General features: G+C 39.0%; 1 protein-coding gene across 5 annotated transcripts in view; it reads right to left on the bottom strand.

Moving 5' to 3' along the window:
* Positions 1–2772: 2772 nt before the first annotated feature.
* Positions 2773–26810, bottom strand: part of Csgalnact2 (chondroitin sulfate N-acetylgalactosaminyltransferase 2) — a 36197-nt gene continuing 12159 nt past the window's right edge. For 4 of the 5 annotated variants that reach the window (XM_027429247.2, XM_027429249.2, XM_035448629.1 and 1 more), the window contains 6 exons: positions 24223–24439; positions 22259–22360; positions 18771–18949; positions 17418–17512; positions 9547–9628; positions 2773–4749 (listed from right to left, as the gene is read on the bottom strand). In XM_027429247.2, the coding sequence (XP_027285048.1) occupies positions 4457–4749; positions 9547–9628; positions 17418–17512; positions 18771–18949; positions 22259–22360; positions 24223–24439 (968 nt within the window). In that variant the 3' untranslated portion in view covers positions 2773–4456. Of the gene's footprint in view, positions 4750–9546; positions 9629–11745; positions 11879–17417; positions 17513–18770; positions 18950–22258; positions 22361–24222; positions 24440–26810 lie in introns of all 5 variants that reach the window. The other variant, XR_003487641.2, reaches the window with a different exon arrangement.

The raw sequence follows: 26810 nt of genomic DNA, 5'->3' as shown, positions 1-26810 counted from the left end.
AATGGATGCAGAGGAACCTTGGGGTGACTGTCCAAGCTGCTAGCTGTTTCTGTCATTTCTCATCATTTTTTGGAAGCCACTTGCTTGCACTTCCTGCTTACTCAGTTAATATTTCCTTCTCAGGCCTCTGATGGAGTTGAAGATTTTATAGTTATAGCTTTCCTTGTTAGTAAATTCAGAAAAGAAATTCACTAAAGAAATATAAAGTGGGGGGCTGGAGAGATGGCTCAGAGGTTAAGAGCCCTGACTGCTCTTCCAGAGGTCCTGAGTTCAATTCCCAGCAACCACATGGCTCACAACCATCCGTTATGAGATCTGATGCCCTCTTCTGGTGTGCAGATATACATGGAAGCAGAATGTTGTGTACATAATAAATAAATAAAATCTTTAAAAGGAAATATAAAGCATATAAGGTTGAGAGACATATAAAGATAGTTTTGGTAATGCAAGTTAAAACAGAAAGTGAATTACGTACCTTTTGGATTCACCAAGATAGAATAGATATATTTTCTCTGAATTTGTCAATTGTTAATGGACTAGACATTGTTGATGTACTTATTGCCTGCATATAGTTACTGTACATAGTTTTTCTTATATTAGTTATAACTTTTTGAAATTTTTATACAAAAAGGGGAAATGTAGTGATATTTTATGATCTAAGAAAACTTGCCTCAAGATCAGAGTGCAAAGCTAGTCACAGCCATAGATGCCATACAGTGGTGGTGCACGCCTTTAATCCCAGCACTAGATAAGGTGAGTGGAGATAGGATAGCAGGGTATTCAGTCTGTGGTCACACTGAGGACAGGATCGCCCTTTTTGTCTGAGCTTTGGTAGAGGTAAGAACTCTCTAATGGCTTGGCTGCTTTGCTTCTCTGACTTTTCAGCTCTCCCCGCCCCAATATCTGCCTCTAGGTTTTTATTATTCATGCTACAGATAACTATCTCCATTATTACCCCACCAGTCCATGAGCATGAGAGTATTTCTACCTTCTGGTATCTTCCATTTCTTCAGTGTCTTAAAGTTTTCATGGTAAAAGCCTTTCTCATCCTTGGTTGGACTAATTCCAAAACGTTTTGAGTCTTTTTGTGAATGGGATTGTTTTCTTTATCCCTCTGTATGTTTGTTGTTGGCATATAGGAAGGCTATTGATTTTTGTTGTACCTGTGTATCTTGTTTCTTCCGTGAGTATGTTTTCAGCTTCAGGTGTTTTTTTGGTGGCATCTTCAGGGGTTTTTATGTATACAATCTTACCATCTACAAATAAGGATACTTTCCTTTTCTATTCTTTTTCTATTTCTATTTAACTCATTCTGTTATCTTATTGCTGTAGATAAGACTTCAAAGCCTACTGCTGAACAAGAGTGCAGAGAATGAACATCATTGTCTTGTTCTTAATTTTAATGGAAGTAGTTCAAGGTTTTCTCCATTGAGTATAATATTAACTGTGGGCTTGATGTATATTGCTGTTGCCTTTATTGGGCTGAGGTATGTTTCTTGTGTCTCTGGATTCTTCAGGACTTTTGCTATGAGGGGATATTGAATTCTGTTGAGGCTTTTTCTGCATCTAATGAGACAATCATTTGGTTTCCATCTTTGAGTGTACTTATGTGGTGGATTACATTTATTGATTTATGTGTGTTGAACTACCACTGCATCTCTAGGATGACTTGACCATTTTGGATGATCTTTTTAAATTAGTTTGCAAGTGTTTAATGAGAAAACTTGCTCCTATGTTCATCTAGGACAATGGTTCTCAACCTTCCTAATGTGTGACTTTTAATATAGTTCCTCATGTTGTGGTGACCCCAACCATAAAATCATTTTCATTGCTACTTCATTACTATAATTTTGCTACTGTTATGGATCATAATGTAAATATTTGATATGCAGGAGGATGGTTTTAGGCAACCCCCATGAAAAGGCCATTTGACCCCAAATGCATGAGACTCATAGGTGAGAACTGCTGATCTAGGAGATTGTTCTATAATTAACTCTTTTCTTTTTCCTTTTTTAAAAGAGTCTTTGTCTGGCCTGGGTATCAAGGTAACATGGCTTTGTAAAAAGAATTCCAAAAAGATTCTTCTTTTTCTATTTAACAGAATAATTTCATGTCTGATACAATTAAGCACTACCAAGGAGGCAAAGTAAACTCCCCCCAGTGCTGTAACGTGGTCTACTTTGGAAAGTAAGTTCAATATACACACAACTAATGATTACAGGGATTTACTCCTCCAGAAATTCTGGCACACTAACAAGAGACATGTTCAGTCATTCTCATGATACTACTGCCTGTAACAGGAAAAGAAAACAGTAAAAAAATATAAACTACCAAAAGCTACCAACAGTATAAAAAACCTGGAAGCACCACAAATATCAATAACACAGTATATTCATAAAATGCTACTCAATAATAAAAATGAATCAATTTGTGTATTAACATGGGTGAACTTTAAGAATATAATACCTTATAAAAGTTGGAAAATATATAATGAAATAATATGAATTAAAAAATTAAACAGTAGGGATATACAGAGCTGGGAAACCTATGAAGAAAACTGACAAATTATCACAAAAATCAGATTGTGACTATGACAGAAAGAGTGAGGAAGTGTACAGTACTAGAAAAGACACAAAGGGGCTAGTCACTGGTGCTTGCCCACCAGGCTGTGCACGGGGGTTTGCATTATTAGTCTTTAATGTCACAACTACATACTGTGTACCTTTTTGAACTTATGATATTTTAAATGAGAAAGACATTAATTTACCACAGTTTCATTTAACTTTGGTAACAAAATACTTTATTGGTACCACTTAATGTAAAAAATATAGTAATGCTCTCATAGCCTAGCTTCCATCTTCAGATAAAAGCTAGTTTTAAAAAATAGATGTTAAAGTAAAAATTATTTGATTATCTTAAAACCAAGCCAAAAATCCACCTTTGCAAATAATTAAGTTCCCTAATTTCAAATACCATGTTCATGGTCTTCACAATAAAAGTGTACAAAGGAGATGCTGGCTTTTCCTATTCTGCACAAAGCACATTACACATCTTAAAAAAACAAAACAAAACACCTAGACACAATCCCAGCTAGAACCCTCAACAATTAGTTATTATGAAACTGGATTCACTTTAGCACCTAGAAGTTTGGCATTTGTAACATTTGAAAGTGTATGACTTACTGAACAACAATGACTTTTTCTGAGTTTTCATGGGTTATATACAAATAGCAGGTCCCTTTTAAAAGTCAAGGGTTAAAACAATTACTCATGCCTTTTACTTTGTCTAGTAAATGGCCCACTAATAAAATATCCATGTGATAAATATTATAGTACAGTCTTATTAGAATATAATTTCTTGTTCCTCTTACCTCATTAATATAATTTACACTTCAATTAAAATAACATTCAATCTGTACATAATTTTTAAAGTACTCCATAATTCATATTTCTATGATTACTTTCCTTCCCTTTTCTCAAATCAGAGTGATCTTATTATATAATGCATTAAACCATTTTTTCAATGAAATTCCTTCAACAGAAAGTATAATATAAATGCAAATACAGTTGTGGCAAATATTAACATATTAGAAAATAAATATATATGTACCCATGCTAAATAAGACAATGCAAAACAGGAGCCATACAAAACCCACTGTAATGTCCATATCTTCTATGCCTCTTCAGGAAGGTCTGATGCATCTGGCTGACATAAAAAGATGTTTCCAAACACAGCTATTCTCCTGTACTGTAATAAAATGCTTTGTTCAAATGCTTCCGTATTTACTTGTTTGTTCAAAACAATCGACTGCAGTTTTGACTATGCGTTTTGAACATGATAAAATGATATATTTTCTTTATCATCAAACAGTAGATTCTAAACTATGTCTACTTTCTCCATTGGCTTAAAGAAGATATTTAGAGGTAAAGCGGCAAGAAGTTAAAGGGCTTTGATTTCTGTCTTCTTGGTGGACTGGAGATTCCAGATGTGTCAATTATTCTCTGTGAAAAATATTCCACATGTGATCAACAGAAGCTCTCATTTAAAAACTGAAGGTGAATGATCGACTTAGCAGTTAGCAGTGCTATCTGCCTGTACAGCAAGATGAACCAATACTCTGTTTCCTATAGATGTGCCAAGCAACTCAACATCGGCCTAGCACACTTGGACCAATCAGAACACAGGTACCAGGCAGACTCTATTTCAAACTATTTTGGAAACAAATACCAAATTTCATTTTGTAAACTGTTACTACTATAGTGCTCTCACAAAACCGGCTTTGCATCAAAACACCTGCGTTTTCTTCTTACATCAAGCTGAACTACAGAAAAAATTCAGGAAGAACATGAAAAATAAACATTTTCCCCCTCTGGAAGAGGCACAGAATCTGGGATTTGAATTAAGGCTGAATAAACAGTGCTGGTTTGTGGTTCAGACTTTCTTGTGTTGATGGCTGTCACCCGGCGGTGTCGCTGTTTGTTCTGTATGCCTGTTTGCGAAGATGCATCTCTATTTCCTCCCTGAAGACCATCATTCCCAGGTGGGAGTGAGAAGCCTCGTTCATGGCTTTGGACTGGATGCACATGCGGTACTGCTCAGGCGTCAGCTCATCTGCACAGTGTTTCTCGTGCCAGAGGTGGAAAAGACCAGGGACTGGAGTCCGAATCACAATCAGATCACCATGTAAGTATTTCCGGTAAAGATGAACATCTTCTCCACCCCAGCCTTTTACTTCCAAGTCGAATCCACCTGCAGGAACAAAGCTGACACTTCAAGTGTCTGACAGACAGAGCACAGACAAGCATCTCAATATTAAGTGTTCCGCTTTAGATGAGATGGCACGGTACAGCACAAAGATGACAGCACAGGAGGATAACTTCCTGTTTGGAAATCCCAGGAACAGCTGACATTTAGACTCCGCAAGTTAACATTAGCTGCTGAGAACATCGCCATCATGATAAATATTTAAGAACACTAAGTTCTACAGAAAGTCAGAGAAGGAAATATAAACACATCCCCGCCATTAGTATACTTTTTCTATCCTTCAAGAAACAGGGTTTTCTTAGTTATAGAAAACTTTCCATAGGGAAAAACACAAGAAATGGATGAACTTGAAGACAGAAGTTTAAGACTAGGTACACAGTGTTATATAGGACTGTTCTCTGGGTCACAATGCCACCATCTTCATGAATTCAGCTGAGCCTGTTTGCAAAAGATCACCACAGCTCATCTTGTTGGCTACTGAGCTTCCTTCATAGGAGGAGCAGAGATGGTTGTGGGACCCTCACTGCAGTATCCAGCTCCATATTCTAACAAGGGACACACAATTCTGCCCTAACTGCAAGCAGCCTCTGGGAGGACAAAAAAGTACATGGCATAGGGAGTAGTCTTTATCTATGCTGGTGCAGACTTTCCCGTGAGGCTGCTGTGAAGTCACCTGTGCTCTGGCCTGTAACCCCCATTGGTCTGTAAGTCAATGGTGTGCAGTGGTGGATTATACCTCAGTTTATCCTTGGGGTCTTTGGAGGAAGAGTAAACATTACTTACGTCTTCTTTAGGGAAGGAATTTTAGCAACAGATAGTTTGAAGCCATAGGAACGAACTGGGATTGCTGAAGGAGTTCAGAAGAAAAATAAGGCCTAGGTTTAAACACTAAGAAATGCCAAATTTTAGAGGTTAAACATAGGCAGAGAAAGGTAAATCAGCAAAAGGCTGAGAAGTGAATTCAGGCAAGGGAGAAAACTGGAAAAGGTGCCAAGATAGTAGCTAGTTGAAGAACCTATTCAAGGAAGAAGTTGCCAGGTGCATGTTACTCAATTAGGGACGTAAAAAAAAAAAAAAAAAAAAAAAAAAAAAAAAAAAAAAACAAAGAAAAAAGAAACAAAAATATTCAAAGAACACTGGGCATGGTAGCACTCTTATAATACCAACACTCATGAGGCAGAGGCAGGGGGTCTTAAGTTTGAGGCCAGTCTGAGCTACAAGAACCTGTCTCAAAAAGATGAAGGCTGTGCATGGGTGCAACCAGGTCCAATCTCCATACTGAATTAATTAAAGAGAAAAGAGTGTCAGTAGACCTGGCAGCATAAATGTTACAATCTTATTAACAAAATTCTGACGAAGTAGCAAAAATAGAGGCTAACTGTGGTGGGCAACAATGAGATGGAGATACTTTAAAAATTGGGTTCAAGCTAAACAATTGACTTTTTAAAAATTAATTATTTAACGAGTACTTGGTTTGCACGTGTGCCTGCAGGCTAGAGGAGGACACCAGATCCCGTCAGATGGTGTGGGCCACAAAGTGGCGGTTGGGAGTCAAACTCAGGGTCTCTGGAAGAGCAGCCACTGAGCCACCTACCCAGCACTAACAACTGACTTTCTAAAGAAGAAAGAAAAACAAAAAAGTACTTGAAGTTTTCTGAACAGTTAGAAAACATTCTTAAAAACAAAATTCTTAGCCGGGCATTGGTGGTGCACGCCTTTAATCCCAGCACTCGGGAGGCAGAGGCAGGTGGATCTCTGTGAGTTCGAGGCCAGCCTGGTCTCCAGAGCGAGTGCCAGGATAGGCTCCAAAGCTACACAGAGAAACCCTGTCTCGAAAAACAAAAACAAAACAAAACAAAAATTCTTTAAGACCCAGACTTATAAATTATATCTCCTTTCAAACTATGCTACATGATTTAATTTCACATTCACACCTAGGGTCTCTATAAAGTTTAAACAGCCCTAGATTTACTAAACGCTAAATGTGACACAACTCTGCTTTTTTTTCCTTACAAACATGAGTGAGCTATTCAAATATTAAAGATAGTATAGATGCTTAATCTAAATGCATCTAATCTAAATCTAACGTCTTAAGTCCAGCATTTAAGAAACTTAGAAAACATCACTCAGTCCTAACAGATAAAAAGCTGAGCAAACTGAAAACTCAACATCCTCTTAGAGCCTTCTGAGAAGTAAGGTCACAGGGTGAAACCTGGAGAGAGAGACAGGAAGGTACAAAGAATCACAAGTTGCTGCAGAAGAAATTTCTTCAGGAGCCAGTACTGGGGCAGGAAAACATATAATTCCCAAATTGTGAGTTAGAGACTCCAGAGGGCCTACCCACAAAGGGCTTCACAGTGGGGAGTTTTACCTCTAGTTCCACCAGAAAAAATCCTCTCAATTTTTAAAATTCCTGGTTTCTAGAAAGTGAGGTACAAGAGTGGGGTGGGAATCCATCCTGAAATACATTAGTACATTCAGTTCTTATAAAGCCTGGCATCAGGGGAAACTTCAACCAGAACCTCATCTGCTGGTGTTTGTTGTTATTGTTATTCTTTTAAGTCAGAGCATGAACTAAGACAACATCTAACTCTCTCCTCCTTCTAGCTGCTGCCCTGTCCAGAAAGAGCACAGGGAAGATGTATGCACCAAATTCTCAATACAGGCCCCAAGTTTACTAAAACACTGAGACCTAAACTAACAACCCAACAACAAAAACCCCAAGGCACTACTTCATACACACTCACTCTATAACAGATGAAACAAAAAAAAAAAAAAGAAAAGAAAAAAAAAAAGATTACAGGATTGGAAGGATGGCTCAGAGGATAAAAGCACTGGCTGCTCTTCCAGAGGACCTGGGTTCAATTCCCAGCAACCTCATGGTGGCTCACAACCATCTATAATAGGATCTGGTGCCCTCTTCTGGGGCACAGGTGTACACTCAGACATCACACTCATATACATAAAATACATAAATCAATCTTAAAAACTATGAGGATGTAGAGACATTAGCATTATCATATACTGTTAGGAGAATGTAAACAGATACAGCCTTTTGGAAAGTGCCATGGCAATTCCTGAAAACTTGTGAAATACAATTACCTGATGTATTATGTTTCTCCTTGCTGTGACTAATACCTGACATGAAGCTATTTAAGGAAAGATTACTTTGGCTCCCAGTTCAAGGGTACATCACAGCAGGCATGGCTGCATGAGTATGATGGATCTTGTACGTGGATTGTTTTTGTTATTCCGTTCAGGACCCTAGCCCATGGAACAGTACAGCCCATGTTTAGCTTGAAAATCCCTCATAGACCTCATAGACATGCCCAGAGTTTTGTTTCCTTGGTGGTTCTAAATTATTTCAAGTTGATATTCAAGATGAACTATCATACCATATAATCCAGCAATTCTACTACAGGAAGGGAATGAAAAACCTATCTACACAAAAGTGTATACACAAATATTCAAATGTTCATAGCAGAAATACTCGTAATAGCCTAAAAACAGAACCCAAATATCAATCTACAGACAGAACAAATGTGATATAACCATACAGAGGAACATTATTTGGCTAAAAAATAAAGGAACGAAGTACCCAATAATACATGGCACACAGCTGAACCTTGAAAACATGATGAGTGAAAGAATAAAAGACCACGGAATGTGCAACTGCAATTATGTTAAGTGCTTAGAAGAGGCAAATCAATGGAAGTAGATTAATGGGCTTGGGAGGGAGGGAATTGATGGGAAATGGAGGATAATTACGAGTGGGCATAAGGTTTCTTTTAAGGGTGATAAAAGTCTAAATTGATTGGTGATAACCATGCAACTTAGGTAACTGTACATTTTAAGTTAGTAAATTTCACATGTGATCTATAAGTCAATACAGTCCCCAAGCCATTCACAATATTGTTACAGGGTACAAAAATCTGTTTTTGAAAGCTAGTGAATGATTACTATTTTACTATGTTAAAAAATCAGGGAAATGGCACTTGTTTTATCACTGCTTCTTGTTTTCCCATTATTCAAGTATTATAATGATAAAGACACAGATAAAGTGGAAGGACTTAAAAAGCAAATGGCTAATTATAAAAGTGAATTTACTATGGATTAAGAATATCATAACATATATCCCATGGCTTCCACTACATTATGGAAGTGGAGACACACAATAAATAATCTGGAGTAATAGGATTCACTTGACTTTTCTTTCCCCAACTACTCTTTGACACTTTTTTTGTGAACATGACTCAAACTGGGGGGAAGAAGGAGACTAAGCCAGGCCTTTCACCACTTCTTTGGGCTAAGTTCTCCAGCTCCCACTTCAGAGGTGGGCCCTCGCCCTTAGTCTTAATGCTGGGACTCTGCACAGAACTTAAACAGAAAACTAAAGAGGGCTTCATCTCTAAATGAAAAAGAAGACGCCCTTTAAGTAGGTATTCCATGATTACTTGTGGCTGTGATACCTAGTGACACAACAGGGAAGTTAGAGAGCTCTGGAAGAGGTTGCCAAACAACAAACACAGTAACATGCAGTCAAGTGTTTTCTCAACATGTGTGTTCTCTTTTTAAAGGAACTAGTAAATTTAGTTGTTACCTTTATAACCACACTTTTACTAATCCAAGACATTAATTATAAACTTCACTATACCTTTCTTATTTCAGATATAACCCTTACAATTTAACCAAAAGTACTCAAATCTGATACCTTTTGGGAAAATGCTATAAGGCCTTGAATAAAGACATCAAATTCTATCCTTACATGTAATGTATACCTACCAACGGCCAGGAAATCTGATTGATATTGACAAGTCATCCCAAAGCCAAAATCTCTCCAAAAACCAGAGTCCTTTTTATGAACCTTATGTTAAAGAAGAAAAAAATTCAGATTAATCTTTAATAACTAGAAGTTTTAATCAATAATTAAACAAGCCATTTACAAAAGATACTTTTTTTTCTGTCATTTATGTAACTGACAAAGGGTCATATGTTCTTATTCTGTTAAAACTTTACAAAACAAATAAATATTCCAATCTGCATGAACACAGGATTTTTTTTTTATAAATAGGTCAGTGTATTTCATTTAATACAAACATGGAGAACATTACAAACTAATACATTATTCAGAACATTGAACTAACAATGGGTGTTTCCCTTTGTTTTCATCATTTATACATTTCTTTGAAGCAAGTATTTCAAATTATTTAATTAGAAATTCTGTAAATGTGATACGAATAATAGATAACTTTCATTTACATTTATTTATAATAAAACTTCCTTATTGTCATTAAAGCTAAAGATTTAAAATCTGAAGGCAGCCTGGTGAGACGACTTGCTAAGGTAATGTTCTGATGCCCAGAGTGTGAGCCCAAGAATGCATAAGGGAGGAGAGAACCAGACCCCACATGTTGCCAACCACCCCATGCTGGAGCACAGGGTTTTTATCACTTGCAATTTAACTGAACTCAAGCTCTGTGCAGAGTTCAGGCCGAGGTTACTAATAACAAAACAGCACGGTCCTGACTTCAAGGGACTCATTATAGGACAGGAGTTAAATGTACCATGATCACCTCTACACACACACCTTATTTGGGTCTTTACCAGCACCCATTTCCCCAGCTTCTTTGGTACAGTTTTGTTTTGGTAATTATTTGGTCCTATACAGCCTGTAAGTTTTAGCTTCTTAGCAGGGTTCATAAACACTTTGTACCTGGGAGACAGTTGTACCCCACTTTGTGTAAGGTGCTTGCTAACAGGTATTAAGACAGAATTCAAACCAACAAGCTAAAAAGGGAGTGTTGTTGGGCACATTAGACCCTCTTACTCTTAGGAATTTGTAGAAAAGACACTTTGTTCTTTTTAGGTGGCATAAGCAAGTGGTCGACAAACTACAGCTCTGGGCTAATAACTTCTGCTTGCCACCTACTTTATAAATAACTTTATCATGACAAAGATATATGGGGGTTTTCACAATACAGGGAGAATGAGCTGCATGGTTACAACTGGACCATTTGGCCTGGAAAGCCTAAAATATCTCCCATCGGCTTTTTACAGAGTAAAACAAAGTTGTTGCTGTTGGAAGTCCAAGTAGAGAAACACAAAATTAGGGATTTTTTAGGAAAATAGCAAACCAACACATATTCATTTCATAAAGTCCATGCCACATGCCACAGGCCAAGACAAGGGGAAAGCATGACAGAGGAAAAGCCTATTCTGTGTAATAGTTTCTTACAAAACCCTTTGAGGAGGTAAACTTTGAGCGGGGACCTGAAAGAAATAAGAGGAGAAGCTATCCAAATAATTGGAAAACATCACTGCAAGCCAGGAGGGCAGCATTCACAGCTTTGTTTAAAGAGTGTCCAACAAAGGAAGGGATGACTCTGACAAGAATACAATAAGCGAGACCCTAGGGTGATTCAGAAGAGGCAAAATGCTAGGATTAGAGTTAGGAAGAAGGACTGAAGGAGCCCTTGTTATGGGAGATGATCAGCTCTAGTTACCACCAAAGGGCAGGCTGGTCCCAGGAAGTTGTTGCTATCCTCATTCCTATGGGGCAGTTCTTCTACTGGAAATGGACAGAAGCTGGGGCAGTAAGGCAGATAGAGCTCGGGAGAGGAGAATGAAGAACTGGATGCTTATCTTTTCCAAGTGAAATAGGAAACCAAGTAAGTTGAAGGTGAAGGGGCAGGGATTAGAAGTAGGATTAGAAGTAGTATGCAAGGCTCCCAGCAGCCCAGGAGCGGAAGCCTGGGCTCAGTCATGTAAGGCAGATGGTGTGTGTGTGGAGCGGGAATGCAGTCAGCCCCAAGGGCCTGGGTGGCAGTCATCCGTAACAAGGTTGGGATTCTGTAAGATAACACTGTACAGGACAGCAGTCAAAGGAGGAGGGTACACATAGAAAAGTACCTATGGCTACTTAGGCCCACTGAAGCTGGCCTGGGTAAGAACATGAAGGTAAGGAGACCTAAATCAAGGTACCTCATCCAAACTGCAGAGCACTGAGACAGCTTCCCACAGAAATGAAGCTTGAAATTGGAATCTGACCGACAAGGGAACCAAGGTAAAGATGTCCTGGGGGAAGAGTTCAGACAAAACGACAGTTCACAAAGGCCTGCAGGTAAGAAGATCAATGGAGATTAGGGAGTAAGACTCAAGGAGAGGTATTGTAGACAACAGTCTACAAACATATCTTGTAGAAAGCTGTGGAATAGATTTTAGGGTCTAAAGAACATACAGTCTGTCACAGCTCTTGTATTGTGAGAACAGTCATTGACAATAATAATGAAATGAGTAGGGTGTGCTTCAATAAACTCCATTATGGACACTAGAATTTCGACTTCATATAATTTTCATGTGTGATAAAACATTAATTTTAAAACCATTAACATTGTAAATATAATCCTCAATTTGTGGGCTATATAAATTAAGGAAGACACCAGGCATGGTGGTGCACATCTTAACCAGTACTCAGGAGGCACAGGCAAGTGGATCTCTATGAGTTTAAGGCCAGCCTGGTCTGCACAGTGAGTTCCAGGGCCTGGCATGAACTGCATAGTGATATGTGGTGATATTTTGTTTATGCTATACCAAATAAAGCTCGACTGAAGATCAGAGTGCAGAGCTAAGCCACTAGTTAGCCATAGAGGTCAGGCAGTGGTGGTACGCACCTTTAATCCTAGCACTTGGGAGACAGAGGCAGATGGATCTCTGTGAGTTTGAGGCCACCCTGTTCTACACAAGACTGAATCTGTCTAAAAGAGAAACAGAGGTCACACAAAGGTGATCCTAGCACTTGGGATCACATGCTTTTAATCTCCGCACTAGACAGGTGGATACAGGATTGATATGGCTGGGTGAAGAAGGGAATATAAGGTGGAAGGAGACAGGAGCTCAGAGTAGTCTGAGGATTCGTAGAGACAGACGAAGTCTGAGGACAGGATCACCCTTTGGTTTGAGCATTTAAGAACTCTAGTGGCTGGCCGCTCTGCTTCTCTGATGTTTCAGAGAAGAGTTAGAGAATGGACATAAGTCAAAGCTTTTGACTGAATGGGTGGAAGCGAGGACTAACACCAGATGACACAAGGCTGTGTAGTCTTGAATGAGGGGTCAATGATGTGCCATCCCCTGAGATGGAGCCCAGGGCAAGGGATGACCTAGAGAAGCACAATGTGGAGCTGGGCTCAGGCCATTAAAGTAGGAGTAAAGCAGGAGTCATGTGTGAACACAGATTAGCAGGAAGACAGAGGTTTTCAGAGACAAATAATTGTAACAAGGGTTCAGACAATCTGAAAATGCTGCTGTACAAAATAGGAGGTAAGATCAGAAAACAGAATGAACCAGACATCCCTGAGGGCTCTGCTTAGATGGGAACTAACAGATGAAGACAAACTTCTTATTTCCATTTTCTTGAAGCAGGCACACTTCCCCTCTAAGATATAAAGCTCACTCACAGCAAGACTTTCACAAATTCTGATCATTCCTACAGCATAATTAGCACACATATCAAAGCCAGGCATATGGTTAGCACTCAATTTATATGCTGAATGAATAAATGAATTTATAGTTTTACTGAAAGGATAATTTCAGTATTATTTTTCTTTCGAAATAGTGCTAAAGACTGAACCTAGTATTTGACTATAGTTTCTATAAAAACTCTTCAAATGTTACCAGTCTAGAGAAAAGGATTAATTAGTTCTGTTTCATCTTTAAAGTTATTTGGATTTTTAATTCCAGTTGTTGATACTTACTGCATTGCTATATTTCTATATGAACCAGGCAGGCTAACCATAACCTAAGTATCTAAGCCCCATAGTCTCACCCCAGGAATGCCAGGCTCACAAAGGCAGTTAGCCACATGGAAGCCTCCTTGACTGTATACAGTAACACACATCTTCCAAGGCTACAGCTAAGCCATGACCTTTCCTATTCTCATTCCTTTCTTTTCCTCAGTTTCTACATCTGGTCCAACAGCAACTTCTCAGTTCTGAGTCCAAATAGTATCTAAACATCTGTGCAATTAACACCTTTTGCACAGCTATAACCATACCCCCACTTCCATCTACTGCGAAAGTCCTACTAGCTGCTTCTTGTCAGAGTTACAATCTTTCTTCTCTCTAAATGCCAGCACACGCACCACACATCACAAACCCCTTCTAGGGGTTCCACACATTCTGTGTGACCAGGCTCAGCATGGTGCCTCCACTCTGCCAGCTGTGCTCCAATCACCCAAGGAGACCCAAGTCACTGCTTAGCTGCTCCCTTCCAAGACTGTCACAACCTCATCTCTGAAATGCTCCTTTGACTGAACACAGCACAGAAATCACCTCATCAGTTTTCACAACTTGGTTTGTTTTGTTTGTGTTTATTATCTGACTTTATTTTTGTCTTCTTCCAGAATAAAGATCCTTGTGACAAGGTAGGGTTCTGGGTGTTGGGGCGCTCAGTGAAATAGCAGTGCTTGGCACAGAACAGTCCCATACTATCAGATGAACTCATGTAACAGAGGCCTCAGAGTAACCATGGAGCACACTGCCTGGGCCCCAGTCTGGTCAGTTCACCAGACACAACAGTGGCACAGCTGGGCTCTCATCTGTCCAAGGGTGTCATGCAAGCATCCATCACAGAGGCTGTCAGGAAGACTAAAGGAGTATCACACAGGCCACATGGAGCAGCACCATGCACACAGTAAAGGGCACACAAACATTAGCTGTTATCACTTATTTGGGCACAGTGGTACATACTTGTGATGACCAGTACTTGGAAGACTGAGGCTTAAATCTGAGGCCAGTATGGGTTAAACAGTAAATTAAAGGCCAGCCTTAGGCTATAGAGTAAGATACTGTCTCACAAAGAAAGGAGGGAGGGAGGGAAGGTGGGAGGGAGGAAGGGAGGGAGGGAGTGAGGGATAGAGGGAGGGAGAGAGGGAGGGAAGGAGAAAGAGAGGATGGAATGAAGAACAAAAATATAAGAATTCCAAAACAACAAAAACAAAAGCCATCTGGAAATATACCCACATCACATGTCTTGTGTTTTTTTTGTTGTTTGTTTATTATTATTATTATTATTATTATTATTATTATTATTATTATTATTGAGATAGGGTTTCTCTGTGTAACTGCCCTAACTGTACTGGAACTTGCTTTGTAGAGCATTCGGGCCTTGAACTCACAGAGATCCACCTGCCTCTGTCTCCCAAGTTCTGGGATTAAAGGCATGCATCACCACTGTCTGGCTACACGTCTCAGCTTTTAATGTTCCATTTCCTCTGTAATTACCCTTTGTATTTATTTACATTTCGTGCCCTCCTCTTGGTATATAATACTACAGTAACTACTATTAAATTTCTTATTAGCAGTTTGCTTGTGTTTAATGTTGTCAATTTATGCATACTGCTATTCTAGGCTCTGATTCTCTGCTCAGTGGAGATCCCAGGAGGAGATATTCCTGCGAGCAGAGATGAATCTGCTGAACCCTGAGAGCTGGCCTACGTTCCCACTCCCTTACATGGCTGTGATTTCTAAAAGAAGTATCTTCACAAAGCTCCTTTATTCCTAGTAAAAGCTGACTAATTATTTTGTAAATTACAGTAAACTTTTTAATTAATTTTTCTATTATGTGTGGTTATTGTCTTTTTAGTATTACTTTAAATATTAAATAGATCAAGTTTCTGTCTCAAATAAAGACACTGAATTTAGAGTTTTTAACAACACTGAATTTTAAGAAGTTATGGTCAGGTATTTTGCAGGGTGCCCCTCAGGGTGAGTTTGTCTGAAACTTTTCTAGTGATTACACTGAGATTGGAGGTGAGGGGCCCTGTCTCTTGTATACCACACATCAGGGATACATGAGATTGTTGGTGATGCTATCCTTCAACATTTCTCCTTCTATTACACATTCTAGGAATGGAATCTGGGTTGTCAGGCATACATAGCAAGTGCTTTTACCTGCTGAGTGAGCGCATCCACTGTCCAGCAGCAATCTTATGTCATCTTATGTAAACGTCTTAAAGCGTATGCCTGCTACTTTATCTCATTTTGCAATACTCATATATCCATTTTAATTATTAATGTAAATACTTTTTATTCACAATATACTAATTATACACAATAACAGGCTTCAGCATGACATTTTCTCACATATCATTTGTTTTGATCATATTCACCCCCACTGCCCTTTTGTGCCCCCCTCCACATCTATCCTCTTCTTTCCTTCTCTGTAATCCAGTAAGTTTCACTAGGGATGCTTACAGCCTCTAGATGAGAGTGATTTACAGGAGCACTGGCTCCCATCAGTGGCTGTACTACTGAAGAAGGTATCTGTCCTTCCCTAGTTATTCTTTTTTTTTTTTGGTTTTTGGAGACAGGGTTTCTCTGTATTGCTTTGGAGCCTGTCCTGGAACTCCCTCTGTAGACGAGGCTGCCTTGAACTCACAGAGATCCGCCTGCTTCTGTCTCTTGAGTGCTGAGATCAAAGGCATGTGCCATCAATGCCCGGCTAGTTGTTCAGTTTTAAAAGATTTGGGGTATGAGATTAGGTAGATGTGAGCGATCTATTTGCCACTTTGGTCCTATTTGAATATACACTCCTAAGCAATACTGACCTATACGTAACATAAGGTTCAGGAAATTGTGTGTGTGTTCATGATTGCTCTGTGCCATGGTTGCATAAAGTGCTGGTCCTGGAAACCAGGTGAATGAAACACAGGAAGATTATGTCCTATCTTTACAACGTCTCTGTAAACCACATCATTTCAAACAGTAAGCTTATTTAACATCTAAAAACTTATTTAAGTAGAGCTTAGGCAGTAACTATAGGGCTTGATGCGTGGCATTTGCCTTTCATGACTCTCTACATAAAATTGTGTATTATTCCCTCAAAGTGGTTCAGCAAAGCAGTTTTAGTTTCTAGTTAGTAGATACAAATTAATTTTAGTTTTAGTATTACTAAAATAAGTTGGTAGAAATGTGACTATATAATCACCACTTTCTGGAACATGAAGGTTTTTCTTGTGGCTAAATGTTTTCTCCAGCCAATACCACTTACTTCTAAAGTAACAGAAATGAAAGCCTTTTGATGGAGGTGGGGATGCAAAAGAGGCTATGGAACTGTGCTTGAAACAGCTATTTTTTTTTCGTATTTTTTTATTTGAATTAGAAACAAGGTTGTTTTACATGACAATCCCAGTTTCCTCTCCCTCTCCTCCTCCCCTACCACCACCCCCCAACTAAAACCCTACCTATCACATATCCTTTCTGCTCCCCCTGGAGGGTGAGGCCTTCCATAGGGTGTCATCAGAGTCTATCCTTTGGGAAAGGGCCTAGGCCCACCCCCGTGTGTCTTGGCTCAGGGAGTATCATCCCTCTATGTGGAATGGGCTCCCAAGGTCCATACCTATGCTAGGGATAAGTACTGAACTTCTACAGGAGGTCCCGTAGATTTCCAAGGTTTTTTCACTGAAACCTATGTTCCTGGGGTCTGGATCAGTCCCATGCTGGTATCCCAGCTATCAGTCTGGGGAGCAAGAGTTCCCCGATGTTCAGGTCAGAAACAGTTAATTTTTTAATTGAAACTTTATTTCTACTGTACAACAAACATAAAGGAAAGTAGAAGAAATCATTGAGGCTTTCATAACCAAAGACATAAAGTCTTACCAGCTGCTGCTCCACAGGGGGTGGCACATCCTGGTTGGCATAAACAATGGCAGGATTGTAAAGACTGAACACCACAGGATAAAACACCTTTTTACCTATAAATAAAAATATATGCTTATTTCATGCAAAGAGGTTACAAATGAATAATATTTTTTATCTTTTATCATTGTGATAATTTTACCAATACTGAAATTACAGAATATCATTGCCTATTTTATAACATATAACAAGTCAAACTATGAAACTGGAGCTGCCAAACAATAGGAAAAAACATACTAACAGGTGTTGCATGTTTATGCCTTTCAACTATGTGGAGGAACACAAAAAGTGTTCTCAAGGGTGCTCAGTAGGTGAGCCATTCATTACTCTTTGTTTTCACCAATTCAGCAGTAACACATAAATTAACCTCTGACAAGCACCAAGGAATTCAGACATTTCTGTTCTTCACTCTTCAAACATTCAATAAAACAATAAATACTTAGAATATTGTGCAATGCATAGATATATAAAGAGTAATAAAACAGACCTGCAGACAAATTTAAACCAAAATTTGAGAAAGCTGACAAGTCCCTGTCATTCAAACTGATGGTATTCAAGGACCTTACCAGCTAACTAGGCCATTTCACCTCAGTAGAGGAACCCTTGCTATGACTGGCTTCCGACAGATATGCTAGCATCAAATATCCAGTAATGGTCAAGGAACCTGTTACACAGCAGCCTCTTTATTTTGTTGTACTTATAAATTCACAAACTTCTTTTACATCTACAATGTAAAGAAATGTACTATAAATCACTTTAAAACGCATAATCTGGAGATCAAATACTACTTGTACACAGACCTCTGCATATCTGTGTGCATGAGTGTGTGTGTGTGTGTGTGTGTGTGTGTGTGTGTGTGTGTGTACGTGTTTGGGGGGCACATTATCTTCCTAAGACTTGTAACTCTCCCCTCTATACCACCTATGTGTATGACTCTGACTCGAGCCGATTTCTTGTCATCAATTTCCAGACTTACCTCTTTTGTATCCTTCACTCATGCTTCCATACCCACTTTGGGATTCTCTACATACTAGGCAAGCATTACACCACTGAGATCACCCCACCCAACTTCTGCGTTTCTTTACTTCTCTTCAAAAGAACTACTGGAATTTGACTCCAAGAAAACACAGGATTTGAAAATCAGAGGCTCAACATTTCAATTTACTATTTATTGTTTCAATTAAATCAGGCCTAATACAACTATTAAAAACATCCTAAGGTTTAATAAGACTTGTTTTCCCTCAAGTCAATGTGACTCAACACTGGAACTCTCGGATACTCCTCGACCTCCAAACTCAGCAGAGTTTTACTCACCTGGCTCAGCATTTAACCGGCAGCTGTTAAGGAATTCGGCTGAGAAATATATATCAACATCGCAGAAAAACATCAAGACTTCTCCCTTGTCCCACGCTTGGGCACCCACATTTAGTCCTCGTCCACGATTAAATTCTTCATTCAGTGAGATCAAAGTATAATTGTGAAAATCAGACTCACTATAAGGAAAGCACATACAAGAGCCAATAAGTTCCATTTAAAAGTTTTCCAATGTCCTTCCTTCAACAGAACTTACAAAATATATCTTATATTTCAAATAACTTATTATATTGGTTATATATTCACACAGGGTAAGGAAATCTTAAGCTTCATGTGTTTGTTCATTATCCAGAAGAAATATTCACCAAATGCCCACATTTAAAATAACATGTTAATGGTATGATATTTTAAAAGGCAACACAGTCTTTTGAGGTCTTAAAAATGTACTTGGAAAGAGACATATGTAATCTCTATCCTCCTCTTCAGCTGTTGCCCTTAGAATCATGGGACATGTTTGTTTGGGTATCTCCCCACACCATTAAAACAGATTGTTTTCATTACTACGACACAGTGTCCCTCACAGAGTAATAATAGTTCAAAACCTACTTGCTGGAATGAACGAACAGTGGTTCTAGGAAGAGACTGCTTATGCCTACAGTAACTGAATGTCAGATGGGGAACTTGAATTACACCTTGGTAGGATCCCAAAGTGGCAAGTTAAAAGGTCATTTCAAATAATCCTCAGAAGCAAAGAAAGTAGCTGGGTCAGATTATGCATACGGAAACAACGAGGAGAGGGTCACACCAACGGACTGTGAAAGAGGGAGAATGAGAGGAAAGCTCTACTGAGGACCATCCACCCCAGGGCACACAACCTTGTTAGTATCTTCAAAGGAAGGAGGAGTCAGCAGCACTTTCTGCTAGCACATTGCTTCTTACAGTGAAGCCCTCAAATCTGATGCCTTCTGGTAAGTCATCAATTAGATGGTACGTTCTAGAGCTACATACAACTCAAGAGTCCCTGGCTCAGAAGCAAGGGGTGGAGTTTGCGTCTATGCGTTAGTGAGTCCACTAGGTGTCGCTGGCACGCATGCTAGAGAATCACTGAAGAGGACGCATGGGAGGACGCCTGCTCTTGCAACAGTACAGCATGGGTAACACAGAGAAACCAGCAGACTCATACCATGCACACAGTGACCCCAAGAGTTCTGGGGACCCAGGCTCTTCTCTCCATCTTCTGGCATATGAATCTCTCCCTTCTCTTTGAGAAACTGCCCACTGCCAGCCTGGATGCCCTCATCACAGAATATCCCTCACTCTACTCCCCCCAATAATAGTGATTCCCTAGTTATGTGTGGCCAAGTGTGACGGCCCCACTCCACTCAGCCACAATGACTGAGTAGTTCAAGGGTGGGCAAAACATTTTCCCCTGGGGTTTTCTCTACTGAAACTCTCTGATGACAAAGCTGAGAAGATGTATGCCCATAGCCACCAACAGTCATATCCCTCACCCTGTGGAAAAAGCCAATCTGCAGCAGGAAAATGAAGTCAACATGCAGAAAACAAAGACGACAAGAAAATCTTCATGGTATTTAAGTGTCTGATTCCAATCCTTTAGGTCCCAAAGTTATTTTGATTACTTTCTTCTCCAAATGTATTTGCAATAATCCTTTCATTTCTGGAATTCTTCTGTGTTGCTTATAATCTCCTTAAGCAGGCTCAAGGTTTCTACAGTTTTCTGCAGAGGACTCTTGGCAACACAGGGAGGTGATTTGGTGATACACCAGGGTAAGTGACTGGTACTCGGTAGGAGACTGAAAGCAGTAAAGAGGGAAGTAGGGCATGAAGGAAGTGAGAACTGGAGTTAGGCAGTGGCAGTGGCAAGGAGGGGACAGAGAAAAGGCCTCAAATAGAAAGTAAACTCAGCAGAGAAAATGAGAGGTAAAGAGTAAAAGACTCAGTCTGGCTCTCAGATACTAGGCCCAGGCAGGGCCTATGAAATGGTCTGATTCTGAGCTGAAAGAGGGCTACTATGATGTGGAGAGGGAAAGATGAGTCATGTTTTTTGTTTTTGTTTTTGTTTTCCCTAGACAGGGTTTCTCTGTGTTGTTTTGGAGCCTGTTCTGGAACTACCTCTTGTAGATCAGGCTGGTCTCAAACTCACAGAGATACACCTGCCTCTGCCTCCCAAGTGCTGAGGTTAAAGGCGTACACCACCAACGCCCAGGTGATGAGTCATGTTTTTGTCCATCAAGGCTGTGAGAGTCCTTGCAGGACAGGGACAGGGCTTTACACTCTTGTGTAAAGCCCATTCTTCCAATTGCCTGAGTTAGAATCCCAAGCAGCATACCTGTAGGTGGCACTCAACAGATGTGAGCTGAATGATTCAAGGAAAATGGCTGCTCACAATCATCAGAAAGGTAAAAAAAAAAAAAAAAGCCACGAAAGATGTACAGGAAAAACAGACAACCAACCTAATAGTTGACAGCATACCTACATTAAAAAGAAAACATCTACACATAAGAATATTTTTAAAGAAGGAAGGACGAGCTACCACATGTAAAAGAATCATCAAAGGGGGTATCAGAGAAAAAGGCCGAATTTGACAATTGAGTCTTACATTTCGGCCCACAGTTTGGAGAGAAAATTTTCATTTTAAAGAGTGGAAAATTATTAAGGAATCACTAGTTCATTCATTCAAATCTTTGAGAATCTACTATGTGCCAGGTACTACACGAGCTACTTAGTTACAGAAGTACTCTTCCATGAAGTCTGGCTGTAAAAGAACAGAAACAAAGCAGTGTGTACTGTACACTGCGGAATCAGGTGGGAGGCTATAAAGATAGGAGACCTAAGCGGCATTTTGAGGAGAGCACTAAAGCAGAGATTAGATTTAGAAAAGGTGATACAAGAACCTGCAAGATACAGCAAGTGGATAGATCATAGGACATCCTGATCATCCCAAGCTGCCTGCTATGCAATTAAGGGAAGATGGATTTGTAGAGTGCATGTGAAATGAAGAACTTACTATCATTACCACCTACCCATACACACACGCTCAGACAACTCTGTGTGTGTGTGTGTGTGATGTATGTGTATATACGCATGATGTGTATGAGTGTACATGTGTGTGCACATTTGTGTGTGTGTGCAAGTGAATGTCAGAGAACAATCTTGGGCGTTACTTTGCCTTCCATATTGAGACAGGGTCTCTGTATTGTCACTGCATACATCAGCTGGTCTGTGAACTTCTGGATATCCTCCTGCCTCTGCCTCCCATCTTGCATAAGAACCACTGGATTATGGATACATGCTGCCAAGCTCAGCTTCACCTGGGCTCTGAGGACTCAAGCTCAGGTCCTCAAGGTTGTTCAACAGTATTTTACTGAGTTCTGCTCATGTAGTTATTTAAAATCACTAACACTCAGTAACTGAATTCTCATCCTTTTTACACATGCTAACACTTAGCATGTTTGTGGCTCACCAACCTTGTGATAGATTCTAGGATAGACTTGACTTTAGATAGTCCTTCTTTCCCAAAGTACACAACTGTGAGATGAATCCTCTTGTCTTGATGAATACAAACATCTCTAAGAGAATTGAAAGATAGCATTTGTTAAAGGAAACATACAAGGCACAATTCATTCAGAAAGCAATCACATGACATTTTGGCAAGAAAATGAATAAGACACTATCAATACTGAATGAAATGACATGTAGCATTAAGTAAATATAAAAGTGATGATCCTGGGGCTGGAGAGATGGCTCAGAGGTTAAGAGCACTGGCTGCTCTTCCAGAGGTCCTAAGTTCAATTCCCAGCAACCACATGGTGGCTCACAACCATCCGTAATGAGATCTGGTGCCCTCTTCTGACCTGCAGGGATATATGCAGACAGAATACTGTATACATAATAAATAAATCTTTAAAAAAAAAAAAAGTGATGATCCTGCCCTATTCTTGAAAGTATTACAGCAAAGGCACAGGGTCTGTGTGTCAGTGAGAACAATACTTCTGTGGGCCATGGCTACTTTACTTCTATATTTCAAAACATTTTTGGGACATTAGCAGTGGGATTTCTCTCGGTAGCAAATTAAAAACTATTTAAGGAAGTATGTCCAATCAGTTCAGAACCAAACAAATAAATGTCTCAGATCAAGAGACTGTTCTCAAATGGAACAATTCAGAAGATTAGCTAGCTGCTGGTACAGTGGTGATTACACCTGCCACCAAGAATTGCTGCCGTGATATAGGTTACTTAGTAAAGAGGATGATGTAGCCTCTTAAAGCAATGCCAAGGCAATTTTAAAAGTTGTAAGAAACCATATCTCACAGGAGCTTTTTCAAACAGGCAAAACTCAGTTGGAAGTATGACTCCTGGATCATAGAACAGTGTTAACTAACTTTTATATATGAAAATAAAGGTTAGGCTCATAAAGAACTAAAACTGGTATATTAAAACATGGCAATTGTTAAATTGAAACAAAAAGGCAGCATTTTCCATTTACTTTAACACTTAGCATTTTAAAATAGCACAATAAGCACTCTGCTTCCTAAGATGGAATGTTCTCCTACTTTTAGTTGAATGTTTGAATTTTTAACTTTATTTCAATCTTAAAATTCAAATTGCTCTCAAGAGATTTTACTAGGTGAGGGAAATGTTCTGGATTCTCATTGTCATGGTTTATGAGTTTACACATTTCTCAAAAGTCATGAAAATATGACTTAATCTTAAAATATCCTTTACATTAACTTTAGACTATATGGATTCTTTTGTTTTTATGGTTTTTTGAGACAGTATTTCTCTGTGTAGCTTTGTAGACTAGGCTGGCCTCCAACTCACAGAGATCTGCCTGCCTCTACCTCCCGAGGGCTGGGATTAAAGGGATGCACCACCACTGCCCAGCTAGACTATATGGATTTTTACTGTACATAAATTAGGCTTCAATGTATTTGGCTTTTAAAAGTTCAACTTAATTGGGTTTAGACAGATAGCTCAGTGGTTAAGATCCCCGGTTGCTCTAGCATAGGATCCAGATTTGGTTCCCAACGCCCACATGGAGGTTCTTAACCATCTAGAACCCCAGTTCCAGGGGACCTGATGCCCTTTTCTGGCCTCTATGGGCACCGTACACATGCGGTGCACATATATACATGGAGGTAAACACTCATCCATGTAAAATAAATCTTTAAAAAAGTCCAGCTTATCTTAAATTCAAACAAAAGTCATCAAATTTAGTTTCCAAGTAGTTGCACCTTCAAATTTATTTCACAGCTCAAACTGTCAGGAAATATAATGCACTATATATGCTTTAAGAAATCTAAAAAATATCCCTTAAAGCCTATGAAATTATTCTATAATTCTAAGTTATCATACTTGATGAAGATTAAGTAAACCTGGACAAAATATGGTATTTTAAAGAACTTAGCCACATCTGCAAGTTCGGAGTTACCTGAAGTTCTGCATAAACTGTGAAAATGCTTCAGTCCTTTCAGCAAGCGGCACAATGATGTTAATAACTGATCTGGTAATGTCAATCATCTCATTCTTCACTTTCATGAGTGGTCCAAAAGGGCGGAAGAGGGTCACATGTCTGTATTCCATAAGGTCTGCTTTCTTAAAAAAGAGTTCATACTGTGTGCCTTTATCTCTCTCAGTGCGGTAATAGCCTAAAGGAAAGAGTTTGGAACAAAAACAAGTTATGTCAAAGTCTAAATTCAATAGTAATAAAGATTTCACTCAGGCAAGGATTGAAAGTATTAAACCAGACTGTAGTGACTTTATCTAGTTGTGAAAATACCTATGTACAGCCAGAACAACCACTCTTTGTAAGAAAAGGTTTACAAAAGAAGCTCTTTGCTCTGGTACATTATTCAATCCACAAAATAACATCCAATAATAATTATTTCTTTTTACATATGACTTTTGCCCTTAATACCAGACCCTATTGCCATAATGCCAAATAAATTACTTCTATAATATTAAATTCTAAATCCAAAACTTTTATTACTTGGTTCAACTCAACAAACATGAATCAAGTACCTTCATGTTAGCCATTGATGATACAGAGACCATGTGGTCTCTGTTATGAGGAAGGGCAAGTCTAGTGAGGAAGACAGAAAAATAAACAGTGACAATATACTGTGTACTATGTGTATGCATATATGTACATATACACACATGTATATATACACATGCATATACATATAGATAGACATAAACATACACACATATATATATAAAATCAAAGAAATATTAGTATAGATTTCAATACAATGATCTGAGGAAGATCATTGTATAGGAAGAAAGTATGGAGGTTGACTGGGCAATATGAGTTTTAAGTGTAACACTCAGGAGTGAAAAGGTTAGACTTATCCCAACCCTCCTAAGGCTTGCAATCTAGAAGGAACAACCAACCAGGATATGGACAACACCACATAGTGCAGCAAATCCTGCGACAGAGGACGCATTGTAGAGGTGATGAGTACACAGAAAGCATCACTACTTTAGGCTTGAGGTTAGAGGCTACTTCTAGAAGGAATGACATTAACACCAAGGCCTGGAAGAGGAACAGAAGTTGCTTAGTGGTTGCCAGTAGTTAATTTAGGAGAGAGACAGTCCTGGCACAGTGGAGGGAAAGTAAAAGACAGATTATATTCCAGTCAAGAGAAGTCCTTAAAGAGACAGGAGCTTAGGAAAACTGTAAGCAGAAGCTGCAGAACATACAACTGTCATAGCTCAGAACAGGTATGAAGACATGTCATATGCCACTTAACTATACTATTTCCTCTGCAGCTTTCAATTCTACCATGAAATTCAAAAACAAAAAAGAAAAAAGCAAAAAAACAAAAAACAAGCTTTCCAGAAAGTTGAAAGAATTTTGAGAGAAATAACTAGTAAAAAAAAAAAATTGCATGAATTAACAGCAGAAAAAAGAGGAGGCCATAGGAAGAAGGTAGCTAAAATGCCCCAGCAAAACAGAATGCCTTGCTGATAGACTTCAGAAGCCACACAAGTGACAGCTATGATGAACTGGAGTCAAACAGAATGGTTTGTGCGGGAGGATGTTTATATAATAAAGCAAAAATAACTTTTAAAAACACATACATCCAAAAGGAGTTTCTTTGTAGTTGAATATTTAGCAGTGGGCATTAATATGGACACAGGTAGGGATGTACAACTACCTCTTCTTAGAACAATTAACAAATGTCTAAAATTTACATAACCTTTAAGTTTTATACCATCTTAAAAAACATACCCTGGGGCTGGAGAGATAGCGCAGAGGTTAAGATCACTGGCTGTTCTCCTAGAGGACCTGAGTTTGACTCCCAGTCCTCACATGGCAGATAACTGTCTGTAACTCCAGTCCCAAGGGATCCGACACCTTCTGGTCTCTACAAGCACTGCAAGCATGAGGTGCACTACACATGCAGACAAAACACCCATACACATAAAAATAAAGAAAAGACTCCAAATCCTCTTTGCAGTCTGTATTATGAAAATGTGCTGTTTCCTTATGTTTCCAAATGTAAAAGTATGTATTCCCTTTGATGCTGTGACCATTTGCTTCTCTCAGAATGGGAAATACCATCAACCTACTGCATTAGATTTTTTTTCTTTCCTTATCAAATGGTTTTCAAATTTTGAACCTTACTTCATACATTTTTAAAAACATAAGAGGAACATCAACACCAGATAAGAAAGGAATGCAAATCACATGGCCCACAAGAGCCCTTCAACTTAAAATTCTTTAGGCTTAGATTTATTCTGTTTTCCCAACTATTATTCTTGTTTTTATTATAATCTCATTTTAACTATTTCCAAAAGCCATTTCAAATTTTTGGTGAAATTATATGGCTAAAAATGAAAATGCGTTAGTACTATGGTAATAATTGATATCTTAGCATATGTAACTAGCATTCTGTCATACTAACATAAGAATTTATCAAGATAATAGAAATTGTTTTTATATTTGTGTGTCTGTATGCACATGCACACACGCCACAGCAGGTGGGCGGTGGTCAGATGACAACTTGCACG

The sequence above is a fragment of the Cricetulus griseus genome, chromosome 8 (assembly GCF_003668045.3).
Source record: "Cricetulus griseus strain 17A/GY chromosome 8, alternate assembly CriGri-PICRH-1.0, whole genome shotgun sequence".
NCBI classification, from domain to species: Eukaryota; Metazoa; Chordata; class Mammalia; order Rodentia; family Cricetidae; genus Cricetulus; species Cricetulus griseus.
The sequence above is the reverse complement of the archived record's forward strand: the minus strand, read 5'-3'. Positions and strand labels throughout refer to the sequence as shown.